Raw genomic sequence first — 26,198 nt, forward strand, 5'->3', positions numbered from 1 at the left:
CATCTAGCTCCTTACTTAGATCATTTAATTTGGCAAACAACCAGAAATATATGTTAATAAGCTTTAGACATTTGAGATATACAGACTGAGTGTCTCTTATAATTACCTCAAGATGTAAATACCCATACACAACCAAATGTGGTTGTAGATCTTCAAGTCTGCTAAAAATAAGGTTTGTAAGATCCACAAATCTGAGTTTAAAAATGACACTTCCATCAGAAAGAGGTATTTTATTGTAAAGCAAGATTCATAAAACTATTATTTTTAAATTGTTGGCTGCTTTTCTCTTTTATTTAGGCAGTATTATGCCGCTGAAAATTAAATACATAATGGTCTCCTTCTGTAGCAGTCCACAGAAATGATAAGCGCTCCTATATAAATTGGCTGTTGTGAGGAAATCCTCATTGTAGGTGTAAAATTGGGATAACAGTGATGGTCTGATTGAAAAGGGACACTACCATTACATTTTTTTCTCTCTTTTTTATCTCAGCCTATATATGAGTATATTCTATGTCATTTTTTGGGTGGCTGGTTTTCTGAATATAATAGTTTGAAGTTACTCTATGTATTCTACTTCCTGTCCTAGCTTAGAGGGGTTGTTGGGAGAGGATTAAAAATCTCAGACAAGCCCTGCAACAGCTTAAAATAAGCTCACTGTTCCCCGATCTTCAGCGGGCACCGCACGCTGTGCTGTGACCTAATGATGCACAGTGTAAGCGCACACTATGACCTCACGCTGTGAGTGCAGGAAGAACACGCTGGATCTGTGAGTGGTGGAGTTGTCCAAAGCAGGAGAGGTAAGCGCTTTTATTTAGTTTGTGTCTGATCTGAGGTCTGATGAAAAAAGTTTCCTCCCCCTAAAACCTCTGTGCGTGTTATGGTGCAGGAAATACGGTATATTCAGAAAACCACCCACCTGCTTTCATATAAAAAACATTGAATATTCACATATAGGTTGTTAATATGTGATAAACAAGCTGATGGAAGTGTCTTTTGTAATCATTAGTCTAGTAATTAAACCACCCATCTAGATGTTGGTGCCCCACCATTGTACAATGTGACCACGTCTCAATGCTCGAAATTGAATTGTTGTATATGTATTTCAGTTTTATTCAAGACTAGGTAGTGAATAGCTGTGCAAGAAATACGTTGCCAAATTATGCAGAATATTAAAGTCCAAGTCTTATGTTCAAATCCCAGGACCCCCCATGATCAACAGAATTAAGAGGGTTTAAATAGTTTCCGACCTGTAGTATGCGTTTTGCTGATGTGCCTATAGAACGCATTAGAACCGATGCCTCAACGATCATACAGCAATGTGGCCTATCCTAAGCAAAGGATTGCTTTAGTTTAAGGTTCAGCAGCCAGGGGCGGATTAAAGCTACCTTCACACTAGCTTCCATTACCGATAATACAACCGCCTGCATCTGTTATGAACGGATCCGATTGTATTATCATTAACATACCGAAGACGGATCAGTCATGAACTCCATTGAAAGTCAATAGAGGACAGATCAGTTTTCTAGTGTGTCAGAGAAAATGGGTCCTTCCCCATTGACTTGCATTGGGGGTCATGACGGATCCGTCTTGCTCCACACCCCAGGACGAAAAGCAAACTACAGCATGTTGCGCTTTGCTCTCCGGTATGGGAACCTAACTAAACGGAACGGAATGCATTTTGGAGAATTCCGTTCTGTTCAGTTTTGTCCCAATTGACAATGAATGGTGACAAAACTGAAGCATTTTTTTCCGGTATTGAGCCCCTATGACTGATCTGAATACCGGAAAATTAAAACGCTAGTGTGAAAGTAGGCTTAGTTCATCATTGGCCTGGGGATGTTTACCCATATTGGGCCCCCTCCCTCCATTTGCCCTAACCATCCCCCATTCGCGTCCCACCCCATAGTTATTTTTTTTCTGGTAATTATTAAAGAGAACTACACCACATACATAGTTCAACACCCCCAACCCCTCATAGTGTATAGAGTACAACATGCAGTATACCACTGTATAACAACTCAAAGTACACCTTGTATAACACTCCCAGCCCCTCATAGCATATAGTATACAACACCCCACAGTATATAGTATAACACCCCGCAGTACACATTAACTATGAAATCCGTAGTATACAGTATATTGTATACTGTGGGGTGTTACAGTATATACTGTATACTATGGATGTTCTAGTTAATGTGTACTGCAGGGTGTTATACTATATACTGTGGGGTGTTCTAACAGCATCCTAGATTATGCAGTATACCACCTCGTACTGTGGGGTACTATATGCCCCACAGTATGCAGTAGAATACCCCACAGTATGCAGGATCCCACAGCATGTAGTATACAGTATAACACCCTCTGTCACCTTTTTCCGATGTAATCTTAAACATAAAAACTATGGCAATTTTTTTCTGCAGCAACACTCCTCCTGGAGGAAAAGGACCTGTGATGACGTCATCACCATTTGACCACTAACATCCTTTTTTTACTGGTCACATGGCGATGATATCATCACAGGTCCTTTCTCCTACACCACTTTCCTTCCTTGTAACAGGCTCTCTGTGCGGCAATGGGCGCCACATAAACGTCTCTCCAGGGGCTGCCGACCAAAACGCCCCCATTATAATAGCAACTTTGGAAGGCTCAGTTTCAGACTGGCAATTAGGTTCCCTTCCGTTACACTACTGTCTTCCCTTATGGACAGCACAATAATGAAAACCTGACAGATCTCGTTACAAAGTCTGGCTGGATCCAACAGATCAGTCATGGTCCTATTCACATTGGAAACCATGATGCTAGTGAATACAGCCGAAATTCAATGCAATGACTTGCAAACCATTTTACACAAGAACCACTTAGAGTGTAGCTTGCAATATAAAACAGCAGAACAAGGTGTACGCTGTCTGTCTTTAATACCATGGGAGATTAAGGAAATCTTTGCTTTAAGGGAAAAAAAAATAAAATATTAAAAAAAAAAAAAAAAAACTTGGTGACAACTTAGCATTTTCCGAGAAACGTTTAGCCAAGACGCCATTCATTCTGTTTACTTTTAGCAGCACTTGCATTCGATATGCCCAGCCTCACTTCTGCCAGCATTTAATGCCTATCATCAAGCGAGGGGAGCGATTCTCTCTACCTTTTCTGGCAATTTTTCAATCTAGTCTATTAGATGCCATTCTGACAAACAGTCATAATTCTGAGCGACACGGCGCGCACATGACAAGGAAACAGCTGCATTACGCTTAGCACATTAGAACATTTTCCACTATATAAGTGCATTTAAATTATATTGCTTGGAATTTTAATAAGACGCTGTGGTGGAAATGAGTGGAGCAGCAAGAAAATGAAATACAAGCACCACAAGATACGCGGTAGGAGAAAATAAGGGATTTTTTTTTTTTTTTTTTAAAGAACTCACATGTCATTTAAATGGCATTACTTAGCTAGGTGACTACAAATGAAGCTCGCTTACCTCTTGGGACAAAAAAGGAATGACTTGTGCGCAGATAGCATTTAGTCTCTTGACAATTTCAGCCTGGAGAGAAAGATGGGAAAATAAATAAATAAGAGCATTTCATTAAAGCAAAGCATTTCATAGCCCCTTTTTTCTTCCATGGACAGAATGTATTAACATTTGATATATTAAATTATGTATAGCAATGGCGTAGTCTCTAAATAAACGCATACATAGGGAAAAGCAGGCAAACCCAAAGCTGCAAGATGAGCCACAAATCTGCAGGAGATGGGTGGCTCAGGTCCAAGATGTTCAGCTCAGCAGTATGTTAATAAGGCCAGCTCTCAAAAGTTTTTGTTGCAATGAAAGGCACAGCCAAAATTTCCATTCATAATTTGCATCTTTTTTTTTTTTTATATGTCTTTACAGCTAGCTCAGTAGACCATTGAAAAACTGCAGAGGTTGCCAAGTCAGCCTTGAAACCTGACAGTGACACATTAATGAGCACATCCGCACGGCATTTGACACCATCCAATGAGTTAGCAGCTCAAGTATCTATAGCTCATCTAACACACAGCGCTAGAAAACGGCACACAAGAAATTACAGAGACAATAAAACGAATCCTTGCGGTCAGTGAAGATTAGGAGCCTCATTAAAGGGGTTGTGCCACTAAAAATACCCTGCAGTTTTCAAACCAGCCCCCGGATCTGAATACTTTTCTAATTGTATGCAATAAAAAAATTTGGTACAGCCACTGAGTTATTTAATAAAATGCATCTGTATGGCGCCACCTGCTGCTTGTTCTTTTTCTAAATTCTCTATCCACCTCTCTGAGGTGGTCAAGCATGTTCCATCGTTCAACTGCCTCCTGAGCTGTGATAGGTGGAGAGCTGCAGACACACCCCCTGAGCTACCAGTTTTATATAAATTTAGCAGAGCAACGAAAGGAGAGATCATGCAGAGACTGTCATGTACTATATGGAAAAAGCACCATCCTCTCTGTATGCCAGGAGTGCACATAGGCTAGTGCTTTTTCCTATACCGTGCAAGCACAGCCACCGATAATGGATTGCAAGGTGGTCGTAACCATGAATACGAACAACGTATAATGTAAGGGAAACATGAATCCAGCCAGCAAAGGAGGCAATATGGACAATCACAGTACATTAGTAAGTGCCTTGTATAAATGGGGGTTGTCTGGATTCAGAGCCAAACCTGGACATATCCCCATTTTCACCTAGACAGCCCCTCTTAAAGAGATCGTCATCAAAAAATGACCCGTTTTATTCTTGTTACGTTAAAAATGTAACAATTTACAGTTTATTTTTTTTAAATTTCTATGTCACTTTTTTTTATTGTTATACAATTTAGTTTTCACACTGGACACTAGGCCTAAAATATGTTAAGATGTTCTGTCTTTTGAGAGCAGCTACATGGGCCATAGACACAATGGACAGGACAGGACCTCATGGACTTATATGGTAAAGTTTTCTAGACATGCTCTGTGCCCTATGCAGAGGTCAGGAGGAAGCAAATAAGCTGTGATATCACTTATTGTGAATGGTGGATCCTGTGTTATCTTATAATTAGAGGTGTTACTTGTCATTGTAACTCGGCCAGTGGTGATAAAGATAATAGTTACTGAAAAGTTACCTGTACAGAACAGGATATCATGACCTAGTGGCCAGTGTAAAAACCTGCAGGATTATGCACTTTTTTTTTTCTTATATAGATTGGAAAATTTTAATAAAAATAAAACAAAATTAAAAACACACATCAAAAACAGCATGTTTAATAGAAGGATTTAAACAAAAAGGTATTTTTCTAATGACACATACATTTTAAAGGAACACCACCTAGAAATAGTTGCGAAATGTGAACAAGAAATTCAACTGTCTTTGCTGTTTGTTGGTATGCAGCACATTCTGCAAGATTCTTAGAAATTGTCTTGCAGAAATCCAGCAGAGAACAAAAAGGTGTCAGTCTCCTGCTGATCTGCCCCATATTTGGCTGGAGACTGACAGGAGGGGGCAGAGCGGGGGCTTAAAGGGATTCTGTCACCTCTTTTTACCCTATAGAGCTGCGGACATGCATGGCTAGATCGCTGCTAGCATGTCCGCAATATCTATCTATCTATCACCTGCTTGGAGCCCAGATTCCTGGTTACAGGCGGTGCTGGGCTCCATCACAGGGGGGCATGGCTGGGCTCCAGAACGGTTAATACAGCCCCTTGGGCTCCTTACCAGGCTCATTTACAGATCCCTAAAATAATTTTTTAAACACCATAAAACCACACAGAGCTATGGGACAGGTATATTGCGGACATGCTAGCGGCGATCTAGCTGTGCATGTCCGCATCTCTATAGGGTAAAAAGAGGCGACAGAATCCCTTTAATGATTTCTCTGTTCTATTACACACAAGACACAGCAGGGAGGCTCCTGCTCCTAGTACTTGTCTAACCCCAAGTTCACGCCTGAGCGTTTTACAGCGCGTTCCTACGCGCTGTAAAACGCTCAACAAGGAGAAACCAATGCTTCCCTATGGGAATGGTTCTCACCTGGGCGTTTTACAGCGCGTACGATCGCGCTGTAAAACGCCCGACGCTCAAAAAAAGTTCTTGAGCTTCTTTGGGGCGTTTTGTCGTGAGTTCCAGTACATAGACTTTCGGGAACCCGCGACAATGGGCGTTCGCTTGTCTCTGTATGCGCGATTGACGCCCGTACAATCGCGCATACAGAGCGCTCCATCGCGAACGCTCAGGTGTGAACCCAGGGTAACAGATCATCACAAGACTGTGAGGAGGAGGAAGAGGGACACAGATTCTATTTCTTAGTATGAACTGGAACATGAAATAAATGGAGGAAAAGACAGAAGGAGGAACAGTTAGGTTGTTTTTAGTGAATACCCATGCTTAAAGGGATTCTGTCACCTCCCCTATGCCAAAAAACGATTTTAAAGCAGCCATGAAGCACAGCTTACCTGGATTAGGCTGTGCTCTTTTATCTTGCAATCCGTCCAGCAGTTACTGCAAAAAACGACTTTTATTGATATGCAAATGTGTCCTGAAGGTGCCCAGAGTGGCGTTTTTTTCTTCTTAGAGAGCCCAGGACCGCCCCTCTTACAGTGCCCAGCCCGCCTTCCTTGTACTGTCTAACCGCCGCCCCCAGCCTGCCACAGCCTCTCCTCCCTCTCCCTCACGCCGAACGAACTCTCGCACAGGCGCAGTACCCACTGAGGGCTGCGCCTGTGCGATCAGCAGGAGACTGAGGGCAGCAGCTTCATCTTCGTCACTGGGCATGCGCCGAGCCCAGTGACGTCCGATGCTCGCTCTTCCCTCAGTCAGCAGGGAAGAGCGAGCATCGGACGTCACTGGGCTCGGCGCATGCCCAGTGATGAGGATGAAGCTGCTGCCCTCAGTCTCCTGCTGATCGCACAGGCGCAGCCCTCAGTGGGTACTGCGCCTGTGCGAGTGTTCGTTCGGCGTGAGGGAGGGGGAGGAGAGGCTGTGGCAGGCTGGGGGCGGATAGACAGTGCAAGGAAGGCGGGCTGGGCACTGTAAGAGGGGCGGTACTGGGCTCTCTAAGAGGAACAAAACGCCCCTCTGGGCACATTCAGGACACATTTGCATATCAATAAAAGTCGTTTTTTGCAGTAACTGCTGGACGGATTACAAGATCAAAGAGCACAGCCTAATCCAGGTAAGCTGTGCTTCATGGCTGCTTTAAAATCGTTTTTTGGCTTAGGGGAGGTGACAGAATCCCTTTAACGTATTCTGGTATAATCTCCACAAACCGTATATTCCTGAGGGCATTCATTCTCAGACCTAAGGGCTAGAAACAGCTTCAGGCCTGTAGCTAACCACAGCTAACATGTCACACTGCCACAAACACCTTTGAGACACTTCAGAAGCACACAATGCATAATCAAGTGTCATTCTTCCCCTCCAGACACCTACACTGTCGCACAAGTAGAAAGGAAAAAAAAAAAAAAAAAAGAGAAGGTGGTTAAAAAGGATAAACTGGGCCATTGTCTAAATGTGCGATTTCACCACTTCCTGCCGAAACGCCTTTCCAATCTACCCATCTCCATCTGTAAGAACCTGTTCATGTAAAGATGTATTTCTCAGCCATGTCACTGAGGACATCTGTCTTTTAGATCAATACAACGCATTACCTTTGTGAGTCCACCACCACATGTGCTTTTCTTTGTATTAAAAAAATTCAGGAAAAAAAAATATAATAAAAATATATAGATCAACATCCACCTATTGGTGATAATCATGGCGCACGACAATGCACCAGGGACCAATGCTAACGGGCATGATCTTCAGTGGCAGGAGACCTTTTAATAACGTGTCGCTTGGTAGCTTAGTCTTCCCAGCCCTTTAACCTCCCCCCATTTCATTTGAGAGTACACGTTGCCGTAGCAACTCTGGTGCCCCCAAGAGATCGCGCTATGGAGAGACATTTCCAATTCGTACTACTGGTCGTACAGTAACACTATGGAAACACGTTCCTAATGGCCTATGATTCTGAAAGCAAGGCTAAACTAATGGCGCAGAGCCCAAACTCCTTTTCCAGCACAGCCATTAAAGGATGTGGGTTATTGCTGTTGTCACCATTGATATTTGTCATTGTAATGTAATTAGGGCCCTAAAATGATGCATTACAGCCCTTGGCACAACTTCTATTAAAATCTTTTCTCCTGCTCAGCGAGCTGCGACCTGCTTTCTGATGAACAGACAGCTTTAGGGAGAGGATTCATCCAATATACATACATTTGCCTCTCCCCCCCCCCCCCCCCCCCATCTCGTACAGAACATTACCAATGCACTTGCAAGGTGGGGGGAGGGGGGAATAATATAAAAACATCCGTGCTTTGGAATTCCTGTGTAACCTCTCGAAATTCTGATTGCATCTGATAAATCTCGCTTGACAACAAATCTGTAGCCTGCAAAGCACGGGATTCTAATCTGCTATCCATCAGTTGATGCCAACCCAATCAAATTTGTAGGTTATGTGGGTCATGCATCCCTGAACACATACATTCATAAAGATTCTGTTGATCCCAATCCAAATTTCACAAAGCTATTAGGCCTTGCTACGTTTCATAATACCGTCCAATGCATCACGAGGCGTCCTCCGTATCAACAGCTGCTAAATGACTGGAGCTTAATGCCGTGCGGCCATAGAAAACCGCTCACAATACTTAATTTTCCACAGAGAGAAAAAAAAATTAATAAAAAAAAAAGCTAATATAGTCTATTCTGTCCAAACACAAAAAACACTGATAGAAGAAAAAATAAAAAAAAATAAAAGAGAAGATAATAAATAAAAGGATGTCGGGTGTTCTACCTGCAGCCCTTTCATATTGTATTTTATCATGCATATATTTTACAGGAAAAAAAGAATCTCACCACATTTGAAAATGAAAAATCAAACAATAAGCATTGTCAACCGCTCAATCAATATACCATTTCTGCTTTGAAAATGCACATCACTGCTCAACGGCAAGTCTGTTAAGGAGAACAAAATATATAATACAAGGTGTGGGAAAGGGAGGGGGAGGGGGTCGGGGGTAGAGAAAGAAAAATCAATAGGAGGAAATGGCAACGCTGTTATATAGACTACTGAAGCCATCCAGACCCTGTCCTCACACCTCTAAATGTGACAAAGGAGGAGAGCAGCATGGGTCAAATCGATAAGGACCATCTTCATTTAACAAGGAATGTTTCTGCTGGCTTGTCACCAAGAGGCTGGAGAGGGATGAAACGACATACTTCACTGCCAAGTCCAAGTACATGAAATGATGGCCCCAATGCCATTTTGCGCCTCAGACGCCCTCTGACCATTTCAAAGCTGTATGTATAATATACGGGCTCGAGAAGAGCGGTGATAAACGCCCTACAGCGGCACAATGTCTCCACTATAACTATACATAACAATCCCCAGCACATACATCAATGTATGTCAGGTTCTCTGAACTAGATATAGGTGGATGTAATGCAGAGATCAGGGGGAAAAACATTTTATGGACTTCTCATCAACAATCCACATGGGCACCCTTCCGATCAGCCTCTTGCCAGCCCAAAATTTAACTGCATAGCCAAGCGATATCAGTTAAACATTAATTGGTGCATTTAAGTGTTCGTTTAGGTCACACACACACAAAAAAATAAAAATAAAAAAGATTTTCAACTGGCAAGTCAATATCAGAACCCTCTGGTGACAGCAAGTGCCCGAGAGGACAAAGAATTGGTCATGTTGATAGCCCAAATACCAATCACGCTTTCCCTTGGCATCTGATGACAGGGAAGAGCCTGGTGATCCCTGTACACACTATAGATGGTCACTAGATCTTGCTGAAAGCAGCTTTAAAGGGGTTTTCCAAGACTTTACTATGGGACCCCTGATGATTGACAGTTTGAGAAAGCACCAGGGATGGCAGTAGGGTCATGGCCTTCTATTGGCTTTCCCTAGGCCATGTGACATCACGTTCATCAGTCACATGGCCTAGGCGCAGCTCAGCCCCATAGAAGTGAATGAGGCTGAGCTGCGATAACCAGCTGCCCACTTTTTATAGCAGCTGTTTGTTATCTCAATAGAAGGAGGGAGATAAGCAGATGACAGTTCTCTACCACTGTATATTCTTTAAAGGGGAAAAATTGACAGACTATAGTCCAATCAGTTGGATCCTGGTTTGTCCCAAGAGGAGATGTTCTCCTCAGGCAATTTATTATCGATATATCCTGTAGAAATTTATGGCATCCAATAAGAAAGAACTACTGTCTAAAGAGTTTTTCAGGACTAGAAAAGTAATGGACTATCCTTAGAGTAGGCCACCCATATCAGATTGGTAGGAGAAAAGACTCTGTACCCCTTCTGATCAGCTGTTTGAAGAGGTTGTGGCACTTGGGCGAGTATTGCGGCTTTTTCACCATTTACAGTCACTTGAATGGGACAAAGCATCCATACCATGCACAGCAGCTACTAAAATTACCATGTAGTGTAGTGTGGATCAATGAAGAGGATGCCACTGCCCTTCCAACAGCAAATTGTCAGGGTTTCTGAGAGATAAGCCCTCAACCAATTTGATACTGGTGGCCTATTCTAAGGACAGCCCATCAAATTTCTAGCTCCTGAAAACTCCTTATACTTTGCTGGTTTCAAACTTTTGCATATCTTTGCCGGTTTCAAACTTTTGCATACTTTTTCTATGAAAACGTTGACAACCAAATGCAGAAGAATGAAAAAGCGTCACCTCAAGCTTATGAGGCCAGCCCTGGACACGTATCGATTACAATGTTCTGCTTGAACGGTGTAGGTAACTGTGCGGCCTCACTCCCACCGTCAGTACAATGGGTTGTCAGGAAAGATCTAGTTGCAGTGGAAACTGAAGGACAAACGTTTGAACTTAAACTTTCTAATCTGACAGCTTGTTGAAGTGCTTGAGCAAACTGATTAAACCAAGAGTGTTCAAGTGCTTTTGTCTGTTTACTCATGAGTCAATCAATGTCCAAGGAGGAAAAAAAAATAAAAAAAATACATATACCTTCAATCGCCCAAGATTAACATACCATAAAAAGCTGATAAGCTGGAGTAAACTGTACACGTAAGCCAAGTTACTTTTGTCAATGCTTATATGAACAGTTATTTACAAGTCATAAAGTTCAGTTACATAAAAATAAAAATCAACATTACAATGTCAGAAGAAACGCCATAAATACAAAAAATACAGAATGATTCACAAGGTCAGCAATCTGCCTAAACAAACATTCAGCTAAGTAGGAGGTAAAAGATCAATATAGAGCATACCAAAGTGCGGATATATTGAATAGAACAGTCATGTTCAAGCAGTACTGATCCTCCAGACAGTCCTCCCCAGTCAGACAGCAACCTTCCAGGTCTTTCTTCAGCTGTTTGCTGGTAAATTGCAGCATGAAAACATTTAGGTGAACTTGTGGACGCCACGCATCATTTGAAATGGGGAGGGTATCGTATGTAGCAGATCTCTCCATCTCCCTACACTGCAAGAGCCATTGAGAGCGGGAAAGCCTAGTGATATCATGGGTTTCCCATATGTACCTTGCATATTTTTTCGGCAACAATGAATCTTTTTGTTTATGGATATCCTCAATTCTACAGCCAGAGTACAAAACCATGTATCATCAAGGATAAAGTCACCACCCCCCCCAAAAAAAAAAATTCACATTAACTGGGGAAGGAACACAACACTTGCATGGTGCACTCCTTTTTAGCTAATGATCCACCAAATCCCTGGGATCCTCTCATGCCATCCAAGATGGCTGCACCACTTCTCTAATGTGCATCATTAGGCCAAGATACTTTCTGCTTCTACCGCTGTGATCTTTGATTGGCCAGCACTGTTCGCATGAGCAGGCCATTAAAAGGGCATCAGGAAGTTTCTTGGGCAACCAAAATCACAGTATGCACTAGGTCAGGGATGCTCAACCTGCGGCCCTCCAGCTGTTGTAAAACTACAACTCCCACCATGCCCTTCTGTAGGCTGATAGCTGTAGGCTGTCTGGGAATGATGGGAGTTGTAGTTTTACAACAGCTGGAGGGCCGCAGGTTGAGCATGCCTGAACTAGGTTGTCTCAGAAGTGGTGTGGTCATCTTGGATGGAGGAAGAGGAGTGTAGGGGAAAAAATAAAAATAAAAAGACAAAAAGGAGGGCACCAGGTAAGTGATCTGTTCCTATCCCAGTAAACGTGAAATGGAAGGTTGCGTTAAAGTCTATGGCGTTTGTTGCCAGGTTTAAGATGACAAAAGACATTAGATGTACAAATCAGCCGAACCACCGTATTTCAGAGACCGCCAACCATCTAAATCAAGGATTAGTTACTTTAGAGGCGTCAGATATGGGGATCGAGCAGTTGAATTTCCACTGCCTGATCCCTTCAATCTCAGTAAGCGAAGACATTGTTTGGGGAATTTGGCGGTGGCTTTCTCCCTTCTCCTCACAGAAAACACATGCACACTTGAACCAAGTGTGCATGTATATAGGGGGCCAGGAGAGACAGATAGCTGTGAGATGAATACTAATGTGAAAGGCCAGCCTTAATAAATCAAGATCAGATTACTTATACTTTGAAGTATGCATAATGTCATCAGAACCGCAAGTTTATAAATGGAATCTAAATGAACTTTCTCATGTACTGACTTCAGTCAAATGAGAAATACATGTATTTACTGATGGGAACATTGCGAAAGAGCAGATTTCAATAGAGGCCTGACAGTAGGGATCTCTGGATCAGGGGGGTTAGAATGCAGGGAAGTAAGGAAAAAAAGGGATTTCTCACATGTCAAATACAGATAATGAAGAAAGCCAGTACTGGTCCTGTTACCTTTACAATAAATACAAAGCATCATGCTTCATTACATAAGAATTTCCTGCAGTCTAGGGACTAATGGAAGAGAACGGGAACTAGCTGAACCTGTCATATTTAGATTTATGCCCCCTCCACCTATGCAAAGCATCTAGAAGCCCTCCTGGCAATGCAGCAACAAGAGAAAGGCTTGAAACGTCTTGCCCATCTCAGCAGCTATAAAACCCCAAAATACCTCTGTCTAATGTACACCGAGACACGGTAAATAAGAAGCCTCCTCCAGAATGACAGTCTGCCATGCTAATCTTTATTGATATGGCACCAACATATTCCAAAGGGTTTTACAACGGCTACACTATGCTCGAATTATACAAATAAAAAGTTCTATACATTTCACTTGGTTACCTCTTTTAAAAAAAAAAAAAAAAAAAAAAAAAAAAAAACACTTACTATGGCTACCTTTTTCCAAAATCAAAATACAGCCCAACCTGGGCACCACCATGCAGAGCCAGCCACATTTTTATTTCTTGGTGCCACCAAATACACACACTGTCCTTACAAACAACAAAGTTATCAGTGCACACCTCTACATGTTTGGGGGGAGCCAAATATATGGCGTCCTGAATTTTCTCGACTCCGTAAAACCCGATTCTCGGTCTGGCAGTGGTGCTGGGGGCTGAAATGGAATTCCTTGTAAAACATTAAAGGCGCCCATATACCTTCAATAGCGTTCAGTTAACCGCTATCTCTCCCGACTCCTCCATACGATTACATGCTAAGCCGAGGTTGTATGTCAAGCATCAGCAACCTTCAGCACTCCAGAATCCTCATTTCACTTCTATGGGAGTTACAAGAACAGCCGAGCAAGTGTGCATGCTGGGAGTTGCAGTTTCACGGCAGCTGGAGTGCTCAACATTGTTGATCACCAATGTATGCATTTTTTAAAGGCTAAAGAGGACAAAGCCACTGCCTGGCACCGCCAGTGAAAAAAAAAAAAAATATATATATACATTTGGACCTTAGAGAGCCCTTCGCTGCCCCAACATCATCTGTCAGGGGATAGTTGGGAGATTCCCATACACGTTAGACCGTCAGCTGGTCCCAATTTGGCCAACACGAATATTTTCCCATGTCCTGTAATTTCACGTATGAATCCACCACAAAATCTGCATGTGGCTTTTGACGTTGGTTTAGAGGCAGATTTTCCATGGACTTTCTGGGAGGGTATTGCAATGCCACAGGTGAAATCCACAAGAATTCGATGGCAAAACCACAGCAGATTCTAAGGTGGATTTGTCAATGGCGCAAAATGACAATACATGGGTAGGACGGAGCCAACGACAGACGTTATACATAAAGCGGTTTAGTCTTTGCAGATTGTACAATGTAAAGACCGCTTTAGTTTTGTACCTACTCTCAAAGTTTCACATGCCACAGGTTACTAAGCTAAAAAAAAAAAAAAGTTCAAAAACAGGAACAGAAAGCAAGATCTTAAGACATAACATGTTTTGCTTGGTTGCTGAAGACTGCAAAAACCACAGTTCTGCTCAGTTTAATGGATGTGGCTCAAAGCCACCAAGTAATACTTTGGTTTACCAAAATGCAGTAAACAGTCTTGTCTGGGTCTCTTAAATTTTCCAGACCTCTTAAACTGTGAGAAATAAAAATAAAATAGCCTGATCTAGTGTAAAAGCCAATGGTTAGATGAAAGGTGGCCTCTAATTTTAAAAGGGCTTCAATGTATAATGTTGGCAATGTTCTACTTTGACAATTAGAGAAAGATTAGAGCCATTATGTTTATCTAAGAAGGTTGCCAGCATATCAATGACCGAGCTGTACTCTGTGAACTAACCACTCATTTACAAAGTTGTTTCAAGATAATCACCACTTGCTGTTTGCATTTGCTCCAGGAACAAACTATCAGAAAAAAAAAAATGGATCTTCACGATCCAGCTCAATGACTTAGTGGGCCAATTTCAAATGACACGAGAAAAAAATAATAAAAAAAATAAATAAATTATATATATAATATATGATGACAGTCATATGTGCGGTTTTCTTCCCTTATATTTGCTGCAGTCGGAGGAATAACACGTAGTCTGTAGTTAACGTTCCACTGTGGTTACAGAAACCTTTGCTTGAATCTCAGTACAGCCTACACAGCCAAACTTGCCTCAAATATCATAGCAAATACAGGACCCAAATTGTGGTCACTTTGGTTTACCAACTGTATGCTCCCATCCTTGAATCTCTGCTAATTAACATAGTGCAGGACTATTTAAGGAATCCCACACAGATATAAAACATCAAAAGCAAGAGGCTAACCATGCCACACAGTCCAATGGTCAAGACACTTTACCAGCAAGAATGCTGAAAATGGATCACAGCCATTTTGTTAGTTCAAGACACTTCCTGCTGCCCTCGGATTGGCCAGAACCTGGAGAACCAGTTAGTGTCTTAGTCTACTTTCACACTCGCGTTTTGGCTTTCCGTTTGAGAGATCCGTCCAGGGCTTTCACAAGCGGACCAAAACAGATCAGATTTGCCCTAATGCATTCTGAATGAAAAAGGATCCGCTCAGAACGCATCAGTTTGCCTCCAATCATTCCGCTTTGGAGGCGGACACCATAATACTGTCTGCAGCATTTTGCTGTCCGCTTGACGAAACTGAGCCAAACAGATCCGTCCTGGCACAATGTAAGTCAATGGGGACGGATCCGTTTTCTCTTACACAATGTGGCACAATAGACAAACGGATCTGTCTCCCATTGACTTTCAATGGAGTTCTTGACGAAACAGTCTTGGCTATGTTACAGATAACACAAACTGATCCATTTATGACGGATGCATACGGTTGTATTATTGGAACGGATCAGTTGTAGCAGACCCATGACGGAACCACCCAAAACGCAGGCGTGAAAGTCGCCTTAAACTTTTAAATGGACAGCAGTAGTCTGTGAATGGCTGGGTCAAAAAATGCAACAAAGAGTTTTGTTAAGGGGATCAGTCATGGTGTCCTCAGTCAGGACATCGTGGAGGAGACATATATTTGGAGATAAACAGGGTACTGTTCCTGTTTCTCCAAAATACCCAGCTCCATGTGGAAATGTCTTTGACAAGTCAATACACAATTGAAAACCACCGTCTATGCCCTTATTAAATCATAACCACATTTTCAGCCTGATCCACAACCAGACTATGACCTGAACTTCTCAGATAATGGCTTCCAAGTGATCGAAGTTAAAGGGGAGTCTGTAGGCTAGGGAGGCTCGTTCCAGTCACCACCACCTGCTATTAGCTGCCATCCCCCGACACCAGAGATGCAGTGGCGTTCCGCGCGCGCTTCAGTAAAAGACGCAGGTGCCGGAGAGCCAGGTAATTACGATATGTGCGAGGGGCCCGTGAATATGTGGGGGGCAATTCAGGTGTTGGATAACCCCTTTAAATGTTCTGTATTTCAGGTGTATCCTGGGGGTTGTCCAGTTTCTTCCTGAAACCAGACAACCTTTTTAAAAGGACCATCTGAATTAAACCCTGCCATAAACCTGAAAACCTATCCATTCTTTCAGGGAGTTGGCCACCTTATAAAAATAAGTCATACTTACCCCTTTTCTCCCCTGCCGCTTCCAACGATGAGCTCTGGTCCACCCCGCCACTGATGTCATCTTCCTGACTTCAATAGTGAGGTTCTGTACACTCAGGTTTACAGGACATCACTGGTGAGGTCAGGGATTGGCTGAAGTGGTAAACCGTGTGCACGGAACGTCACTGCTGCAGCCAGGCAAAAAAAAAAAAAGGAAAAAGAAGCGTGGAGAACTAAAGCACAGCAAAGGATGAGGAAGGGGAGAAAAGGGGCAAGTATGGCTTGTTTGGTTATTTTCGCATATGTACAGTGAAGACCCAGTTTTTATTTAAAGGGGTTGTCCGGGTTCAGAGCTGAACCCGGACATACCCTTATTTCCCCCAGGGTAGCCCCCTCATGCTCCGATGCAGTCCCTTGCCCTGCGCTAAATCGCGCAGGACAGGGTCCCTTATTTTTTCAATAACACACTGCCGGCCGTTTTACTGGCTAGGGCAGCGCTAAATCCCACCCATCAGTGCCAGTGACGTCACCGGGCTTCCTGGCAACCCCATGGAGAGCCCGGTACGTCACCGGATCTCCAAAAAATGCCTTTGCCCTGCGTGATGTAGCGCAGGGCAAAGGAGAGCATCGGAGCATAAACTGCTCCGATGCTCATGTCAGGGGGGCTGCCTGGGTGAAAATGGAGGTAAGTCTGGGTTCAGCTCTGAACCCAGACAACCCCTTTAACTCAGGCAACACCCTTTAATAACACTTATGTAGAACTAACTCTGGTCATACACATTAAAACGTGGTTGCTGGTTCTATGCACAATTCATGTTTATGAAGTGTTGGGGGAGATTTCACTTGTATAGTCAGAACAACCTCCAAAAAGTCACAGCACTAACAAAAATCTACAAATCTAAGAAATAAATCTGCAATTCCATGAGCTACTGCAAAGCCAGACATTGAGACATTCTTTTCGCACAAGCCACAGCAAACATAAGCAATTTTCATTTCTCCTATTTTCCAGGAAACATTACAGAACCACTACAGAAGTGAAACTTTTCAGCACCCTTTTGCCACCCATGTCAGCCTCTAGCTCACAAATACAGAACATCTATTCTCCTGCAGTGGCCTACACAGCACCACTGGCTGCAGGACAGACAACTAGTATGTTATGCCCCCCTTCACCCACCCAGTTCACTCTGGTACAGTTTGCTCAAAATCATTCATCAAGTAACAACAGGAGGTTCAACTGTGGAAAAGTGAAAATGAAAGGCTCTCCAAACCCTAAAGAAAAACACTGGTTTTCCTAAAACCTAGTCAGAAGCAAACAGTTTTGTGGTCACCAGTTTAGAAGGATAGAAAAACCTATTAAACCGAAGACAACTTAAAAAAGCCACACGTCCAAGGCATTTTTGCAGAACACGGCATGTTCTGGGTATGACATTTTATTCCTAGCATTTTCAGTATGGACTTCTTTATAGGACTTGAAAACAATTATAAAAAATAAAAATAAAGTTACAAATATACTAAATTGGAAATAAACATTTTTTTAAACTAGAAACTATGCCAAAAAAAAAAAAAAATAAATACACACACACAAAACATTTAAAGCTGAAAAATATGGGAGCTGGAAAAAACGGTTTGGCCCAAGAGTTGTTTTCGGAGTGTGCTGAGTAAAAGACAGTAGTGATGTGCGTTCCTCATGTGAGCTCAAAAAGACTAGTTAATCACTTAAAACAACTGTTCATTTGGGAGCTCAAATATGATATGTAATTCACTACCTGTAAGTGACGATTAGCTGATATTTGTTTACTCAGTATTTGTTCCTTGGATAGTTTTTCAGTCAGCTATATTCAGGAAGAGTAGTGATCTGCAACTACAGGCAGTGCCTACAGAAGCCTGAGGTAGTCTGGGACACACCTCCTGTCCTATTGGTTGGGGCTGATGCTCTGTCCCTCCCCCTGCGGCTCTGTCTTGGAATAACAAGTCTATCACAGGCTCACCGGTGAGTGTAGGAAGAGACAATTTCCAGTACAGTATGGCTAGAATGGTTATAAATACAAACTAATAAACCAAAGGGAAAAAAACAAAACAAAAAACAGGGAAGCCTAGAGGCTTGCTTTAAAGGGGTTGTGCTACCATTAAATGTTAATTAAATCTTCAAAAAAATAAAATAACTTTCTCCATAATGCACCCCTGGTGTTTAATCTGTAGAGTAATGTACATGTCCTCCTATTGAGGTGGTCGCACATGCCCAGTTCGATCCTTCAACTGTCACTGGCTGTATATATTGTTAAAAGCTGCAGCAGAAAAGACACTTTCTGAGAATGGATACACCCCCTGTGCTGTGAAAGGGAGAAGCGGTAGCAGACCCCGGAGAAAGGACGCACCCTCTTAGTTGCCAGCCTGAAGACAATCTAGCATAGCTTCTGGAGGAATAAATGAGGAGATCTCTGGATAAATGTGAGGAACAGGGCTGGTGCTAGCTTTGTTCAAAAGAGATTGTCATCTACTACATGAGGTCCGATTATCACGGTGTACATCAATACCCTTTAAATACCGTGAACATGCACAGATGGCTTACCAACCTCATTACAGTGTGTGGGTTAACTGGACTCTTCATGTATCAGGCTGTCCTCCTAGAGAGGAAGGAAAATGGATGGAGAAGGAAATAAAAGCCCTCCCTAAAAAGGCCAAAGCTAATTAAAACCAGCTCCTTCTGCAGCTGCGGCTTTGATTTAGCTTATTTACACATTACCTTCAGCCTGCTTTTCCAGAATCCAGTCTATTCAGTGGAAGACACAGGCCCTTTTATCTGCCCTGGACAGCATTTTCTCCAGCAGATGAAGTAGATGCCGATTGATTTGCTGTCGAGCATGGTAAATTAATAGCAACAAATTGCTGAGGGCCCAGCTCGCTGCTTCACTATGCTTCGGCAGTTTTGCTTTATTTGCTCCATGATGGGCAGCAGTCAGCCCTCTTCAAGTCAATTTCTTCTTAACAACCTGCAATACTTTTCAATGGTGAAAATAGAGCTATTCCTTGTAAGCCAAAAATCAATATCCTATAGCCCTTAGAAAATGCTAAACAAGCAGTATTGGCAATCCACTTGGTACTAGAGGGTATCAGATATAAAGCAAATCCATACCGCCTCCCTCCTTCAAGTTATTACAGTTTGCTAAAAGGATTCTAATGCCATTTATCATCATTTGCCATCGACTGCTGCATCTACAATTATGACATCCTATCGGGGCTGCCGAGCCCTTTCATGTCTGCTCAATTAATATTTCAGCAGCACTTCAAAATGGCTGTTGCCCAGGTCTCGCAATAAAATTTACATGGCAAGAGCGACCGATTCATTTTCAATAGGCTCGGCTGCGTTTAACCCCCTCACGCTCAGCCTGGCCGTGACATTACGATACGCAGTCAGAGGTCGCACGTTAACAATTTAACTGCGTCATTTGGGAGGCTAGAAAAATCGGCGTTTTCTTGCGAGAGCCATTTCAGGGCGCTCACAAGCGGCCCAAAACGGATCTGTTCAGCCCCAATGCATTCCAAATGGTTAAGGATCCGTTCAGAACGCATCAACTCTAAAACGCAGCTTAAGCAGTTCCCTTTAAAATGCCTATACCTCATAGGGAGGTGTCAAATTAGGATAAAAAAAAAAAAAATAAAAATATACCGGCTGCGTCTAGATATTTTATACGCCCTTACCATCCAGGCTTCAGCTATTTACTCAATTTCCAAAATTTAAATTAATTAGGTTCTCAAACATAATTGTTAAAAATTGGCAACATTACACAGGCTTAATTAAGATTAAATCCAATTTACTAAATGTACTTTAATTGGTACTAATTACATTAGCTTTCCTTTCAGAATGACAAATTCCCCATAGGATTCGCCTTAATAGTCTATCAAAATCAACACTGGATGACTGACGACGAGCATCAAAACAAGGGGAGGGCTCGGCTCAAAACCTCGACCCCACATGGTAGGAGCCAAGCCTCCGACTAAATAATATCCCACAGTACAAAACAACAAAAATAGGGAGGAGGAGGGGTGGGGGATTTGAGAGGGGCCAAGAAAAAAAAAATTAAAAAAAACAAGATACAATTCACAGAAAAGAAATAAAAGCCAAAGACGCAATAGGTTTAAAATAGCTGGGTCACCGAAAACTAGTAGGTACTTCCATGGTCTCTGGAGAACACTGCTCTTGAACCCTGAGAGGCATAAATCTAATAAGCCTGGCCCGATCTGTAGCACTCTGTCCAATTATGCCGCACGGCAACTTCACAGAATTATAACCTGCTTTCTATTACAAGGGTATCAAGTAAGTACATCTGGATGAGTGCCTGAGAGGAACCAAGGCCGCCTGTCTAGTGGAGGAAAACAAAGACAGATCTAACCGCCCCCCCCTCCTCCCCCTCCTCCCCCTCCTCATCGTCCCCTCCCTTCCTTCTTCGGCTTTGGTGAAAAGAGGAGGAAGCAGAGATTAAAAAGGAATATAGTAAGTAGGTGGTTTTGTGGGGCCGTCTGTAGTTCTTAACGCGATAAACAGCCTGCAGGATTTGGGGTAAGATTGCATTTAAGGAAGGCTGTATAAAGATCAATTCTGGAGTAGAAGGGAGATTATGAGGCTTCTCTTTTAAGCTGTAAAAATCAAGGCAAAGCAAGAACGACTGGATGGAAATATGACAGCATAATCTCCCTCATAAAATTCTGCAAATTCTCTCATAAAAAGGAAAAAAAGGGTAAGGGCAGAAGAAGCAAATAAATATAGGGAAGGGATATCGTGCCACGTATTAAAAACATATTTGGAGAAAAACAAGATTCAACATGACATTAGCCACTAAATCTTAAATCATTACACTCTTTAAAGCGACTAATTAATTTCCCGGCTGCAAACAGCGACATGGAAAACGTAGCGCTGGTATCAGAGTTAAACACTGATAATTACTAAGCAGGTCTGAGGCAGCAATTCACTGGGGCCATCAGGAATTGATGAAGTCCAGAAGTATTACCGCGCTGTTTACATTACTAATTTGTACAAAAACGACAGTAATGGAAAATTATATTCTAATTAAACGTAATCCTCGCTAATCCCCTATTCCAATCATAATTACACATGCAACTTCCCCATTAAAGTGCAAGCGCAACCCTTCACATAATTGTTCGTACAACGCTCGGAATTAAAATGTCATTTATCTCGTGAATTTGAAATCAACAATGGGGTTTGATTGCTTTGATTTCGCCACAATTAGCCCTTTAAGTGATGCGTTACTATTTCCGTTCCTTAAAAACGCATGCATATTTCAGAACCATTTCTTCACTCACACACACACACCCCTCCCCCGGTACAGAAGCAAATCGATCAAGCTGTCAGCACACACAAACAGAACGGAGCTCGCCACGACACAAAACGCCTTCCCCAAAATATACAGAAATGCAAATGAAGCGCGCTGGTTACCGCCGCTCCACAACACGTATACAAGAGCGGAGCGGTATCCTAATATTGCACCAGAGGCAGCCAGTCATCAACCTCAAGCCGCTCAGCACCCATGATATTAAAGCAGGAGGCCCACAAGGCAAACAAATATTCCAACCTTTTCCCCACAAATTCTTAACGTGATTGCCTTAATCCGCCGGAATGCGCAGGGTACATGTTCACAGTGAAAGCGTATCGACATACCTGTTTATGCATCTCAATATTCAGCCCGTACGACATTTCATAATACTAGAGGGGGAGAGAAGAAAAAGAAAGCCCATTAGATAGCCTTGGAGCGACGGCGGCCTCTTACAAGACAGAAGACCACACGGAACTTCCAATCCTTTAACCTATAATCCAGCTCTTGCCTCCAGCAACGCAAGCCTGGTATGTAGAAAGCTATGAAGAGAAATCTTCTTACCATCACGTAATGCCGCTGCATTTCGGTTTTCTCGCTGGCCAGTTTTTCACATTCCAGCTTCAAGCTGCACAAAGCAATGACAAAAATGGTCATATTTACACGGCCACATAGAATTAGGGCTGGTTAATGTTCCTGTCAAGAACTCAGGAGGTGGACGCTTCTATGGGCTCCAAGCATCCACCTCTAGCATCGGAATGCAATTAACTCTTTCTTCCTTGGCTAAACTTATTGCTGGCAGCATTAGGTAGGTGCCAGGGTTGTCCTCAGCTACTGAAAATCCTCCCACCATTACCAATCACTTAGCGTTCCTCTTGAAGAACTTGAAGATGTTCAGGGTAAAGAGACACCACGTTCAACTATAAATCCATTCAATGTATCCACACATCTCTAGATTTACCTCAAGGGAGCGTCCTACCAGCACGTCCCAGTTCCTTTAATCCTTTCACTACTGCGGTGGCATGTATTGCATGTTACTCAAATGAAAGGGGATTAAACAATGTAATCCAACGTGGTAAACACAAGCAGGAATGAAAGATTCACTGATTGTAGAACCCCCCCCCAAACTCACTAAACCTAGGCTGTCTCTGAAGACACAAAACATAAAGATACCCTCTAGAGCTCATGACAGGGTCTAGGAGACCTGTCGATAGCTGCGGCGTATTACACCGGGCCCTTGAAGGCGGGGAATAGCATCAAAGTAATTAACGCCGCTTTGTGCGTACGTGGGAGATTAGCAGGACACGCGTTGTACAATCTCATACCTGTCGGGATAAATACTCGCCCTCCCACTGCTTTAAGGTTCCTTTTGTCGTCACTTGACGAGTGGATTTACAGGCCCCCCCCCCCAATTTCCCCACCGAATGTCAGAGGACAGAGATAAAATCGCCATGTATGAACGGGTCCAAATGATCAGACCCAATCATCATTTAACCTACATTTAAAAAAAACACCTCCCATCTGACATGGACGGCTCGGCAACGGTCGGTACATCCAACAATTCCGTAAATGGACGCCTAGCTGGTTCAAAATGTCATCTGGAATTAGGCTAGATGAGGTTTCCAACGCCAAATAAGATGTGGAGCCGATTGTTTTTTTTTTTGGGGGGAACTTGCTGATATGTAACTTATTTATTAATTCCGGTTAGCAAAGTATTCAGCAACGCATGCCAAGGTTTTGTTTTTTTTCCCTTCTGCTCAGCGGGATATCAACTACATCCCACTCCTGCGCTGCCAAAGGCTGCTTAATCATGTTTACCGTGTAGAGCCAGCAAGCCTTTTAGAGCACTCACCTCTGATCTTAAGCACTGGAGGAGGTAATCCGCACAGGTGAGATCACCTCCAGGTAAACTTCAGCAGTGCACTGGTGCCATTGTTGTAACAGTTCAGCAGTTTATAATGGCACATGCTTGTGACCGCGCATAATAGCACTAGGCTCTACCGCGTATTTGGCTTTGAGAAGCGAAGGTGTTTTAACTCGTATTTCCTATAGGAAAAGTCCAAACCCTTTCAACAGTTAACGCCTTAGGTACACACATAAAAAAAAACTGACAACAAGGGCTAAGCAAATAGAAGGATCAGCTAAAGTAAACAGCATTACCTGTGGTACTGAGCCTGTAAAAACTGAAACTCCTCCTTAATCCGATCACACGATTCGGATATGGTGAATTTGAAGGGCTGTGCTGGCTGATGCGGAGCCTAAAAATAATAAATATTAATTAGGAAATTATCAGGCTAGGCTGCTTCTTCTCTGCCAGGAAGGCGTGGGGCTGTCCTATAAAAAGGAGACGATTATAATCCTTGCACAACACCAAAGTCCAAGAATTGTTAAGAGATTACAGGCACAAAACGCTCCATTTCCCAATCATAACCATATAATAAATGCATAAAAGGCCACCTGGAACACACAGATGTTTTTGGAGCACAATATTTTTTTATTGTCTTATAGTCGCGGCCCGGGATTTATGTGGGATACACTAGACGGGAAATGGAAAGGATACAAGGTATCCAAAGTGAGCGCCTTATACCAGGAAAGGCGTCCATCGAGGTGGCGGAATAATGAAAGAAGCTTAGAAGGAAAGATGTTCCTGCTCCGCTCATTTCAGCCACTCTGCAAATTAGTTTTGTCTGCGCCTCAGAGAAAATGGCTACAACCCGGCATTTTTTTTTTTTTCATGGGTAAGGTCATCAGATCCTTTGGGCGGAGGAAAGTCAATCTCCTATCAGCCTCTCCCGTCTACACAACAGCGTATTAAAGGATCAGCGCTTGTTTCAATTACATCGGACTTAATGGGCGGAAATGCAGGGACCCCCAACTTGTTAGGATGCGGCCTCCATGGCGATTATCAGGTTGAATCCGGGGGGGGGGGGGGGGTCTCGAGGACCCGGGTTAGGATGAGGCCACTTTATTTTTAAGTTAAATAAAAAGTGTTCCTTTTTCCACAAAAGCCTCCAGACAAAGGCAGCGCTCAGGTCAGAGATGAGGAAAGCACACCACCATCCAAGATAAGCAGAGCAGGCAGCAGGAGGGGGGAGGCATACAGTCCCTGGGAGAGGGAGGGGGGCCTCAAATGTGCACCAAATGTTACAGCTCACTTCATATGATGGGGGGGGGGGGGCAATATGGCTTCCTCGGCTGTCCCGTCTCTGTCACCTCATGGGGGGGGGGGCCTCCACACACACACGACGGGAGGAAACAAAGGCTCCGTCATGGACGGCGCCAGCCCCTGCCAGGGGGTACTCACCGGGTGCCTGGACTGGGGGTACATCTTGCTCAGGTCTCGAATCATCCAAGCCGCTGGTTTAGGTGCCTCTCCCAGGAGCACGAAGGTTCATTGACTAATTGGCGGAGAGGAGAGGGGGGGATCCCCCAGCGAGCAGGGAGGGAGGAGGAAGCAGAGTGCGTGTGATCCAGCTAATGACACAGCTGCCCCCGGGCTCCCCGTGTTAATGGCGATGCTAATGGTGCTGATCCCCCGAGCCAAGCCTTCCACATTCCACAGAGCGCTCACGGCGACCCCGCTCTCATTGTCCGGGTTCCCGGGAACAAAGCAACTTTCTGCCGACGACGCGCTGGTGGTCGCGCTCTTCTCGGGGGGTCGTAGATGGAGCCTCGTCCGCTCTTTTAAATCCCAATCGCCCAAAAGCAACACAAAAATAAATTAATTAAAAAAAAAAAAAATCTCCCTTGTTTTACGTTCTCTCCCAACTCAGCCAAGATCTCCTCGACGGCTCAGCCACACACTGCCCAGGAGATGAGGAGGGGGGATGCCAGGAAGAAGAAAAAAAGCCCCACACAAGCCAGGCTACCGCTCTTAGCAGCTCCAACAACACGCTCTGTGTAGGTGACTTCTATGACCAAATTTAGCAGCAGCAAATCATTAACATTCTGATACATATTCACAACATTGAGGCTGGACACCAGATCCTGCTGGGACTTGTAGTCCACGACCTCGGCAAGCCGCGCTCCCCAGTATGGGTGCAATGCACCTACCAAACTACAACGCCCAAGATTCATTGCGACAGTAAGGCCCTCCCTCGGACCAAGGCACTGGCTCTCGCTGACCAATTGGAAGCATAGGAACGTTAATCGCAGCTCTCCAATGACTGCCTATCATTTCTCCGCTGGCCAATAGGAGAAGGGCAAGTAGCGGCTGTTACTGGCTCGCCCCCACGTGGGGTCCAGACCAATCCGAGTCAGCCTTCCTGCCTCCTCCATCCAATGGGCTCCGAAATCTGTCGTAAGCCCCGCCCCGGGCGGTGTGATAAGTGGGACCAGGGCGGGCGCTTCTCATTACGAGCGTTCGAACAGGGGAAACATTTGTCCATCTGTCAATCAAAGTAACGTGGGCCGCCTGCTCGCTGCTAGTGTGTGGATGAGCCGCTGCTGCTCTGTGTGGCAATCTGTGGTGAAAACAAGC

General features: G+C 43.6%; 1 protein-coding gene across 3 annotated transcripts in view; it reads right to left on the bottom strand.

Annotated features, from left to right (window-relative positions):
- The window catches only part of TLE4 (TLE family member 4, transcriptional corepressor), a 106,161-nt gene extending 80,533 nt beyond the window's left edge, over positions 1 to 25,628 (bottom strand). For all 3 annotated transcript variants that reach the window (XM_044273815.1, XM_044273814.1, XM_044273813.1), the window contains exons 1-5: positions 25,023 to 25,628; positions 23,879 to 23,976; positions 22,283 to 22,346; positions 22,066 to 22,110; positions 3,476 to 3,538 (exon numbers count right to left, since the gene is read on the bottom strand). In XM_044273815.1, coding sequence (XP_044129750.1) covers positions 3,476 to 3,538; positions 22,066 to 22,110; positions 22,283 to 22,346; positions 23,879 to 23,976; positions 25,023 to 25,067 — 315 coding nt within the window. In that variant the 5' untranslated portion in view covers positions 25,068 to 25,628. The remainder of the gene's footprint in view (positions 1 to 3,475; positions 3,539 to 22,065; positions 22,111 to 22,282; positions 22,347 to 23,878; positions 23,977 to 25,022) is intronic.
- Between the last annotated feature and the right edge of the window lie 570 nt (positions 25,629 to 26,198).

This window comes from Bufo gargarizans, chromosome 1 (assembly GCF_014858855.1).
Source record: "Bufo gargarizans isolate SCDJY-AF-19 chromosome 1, ASM1485885v1, whole genome shotgun sequence".
Taxonomy (NCBI): Eukaryota; Metazoa; Chordata; class Amphibia; order Anura; family Bufonidae; genus Bufo; species Bufo gargarizans.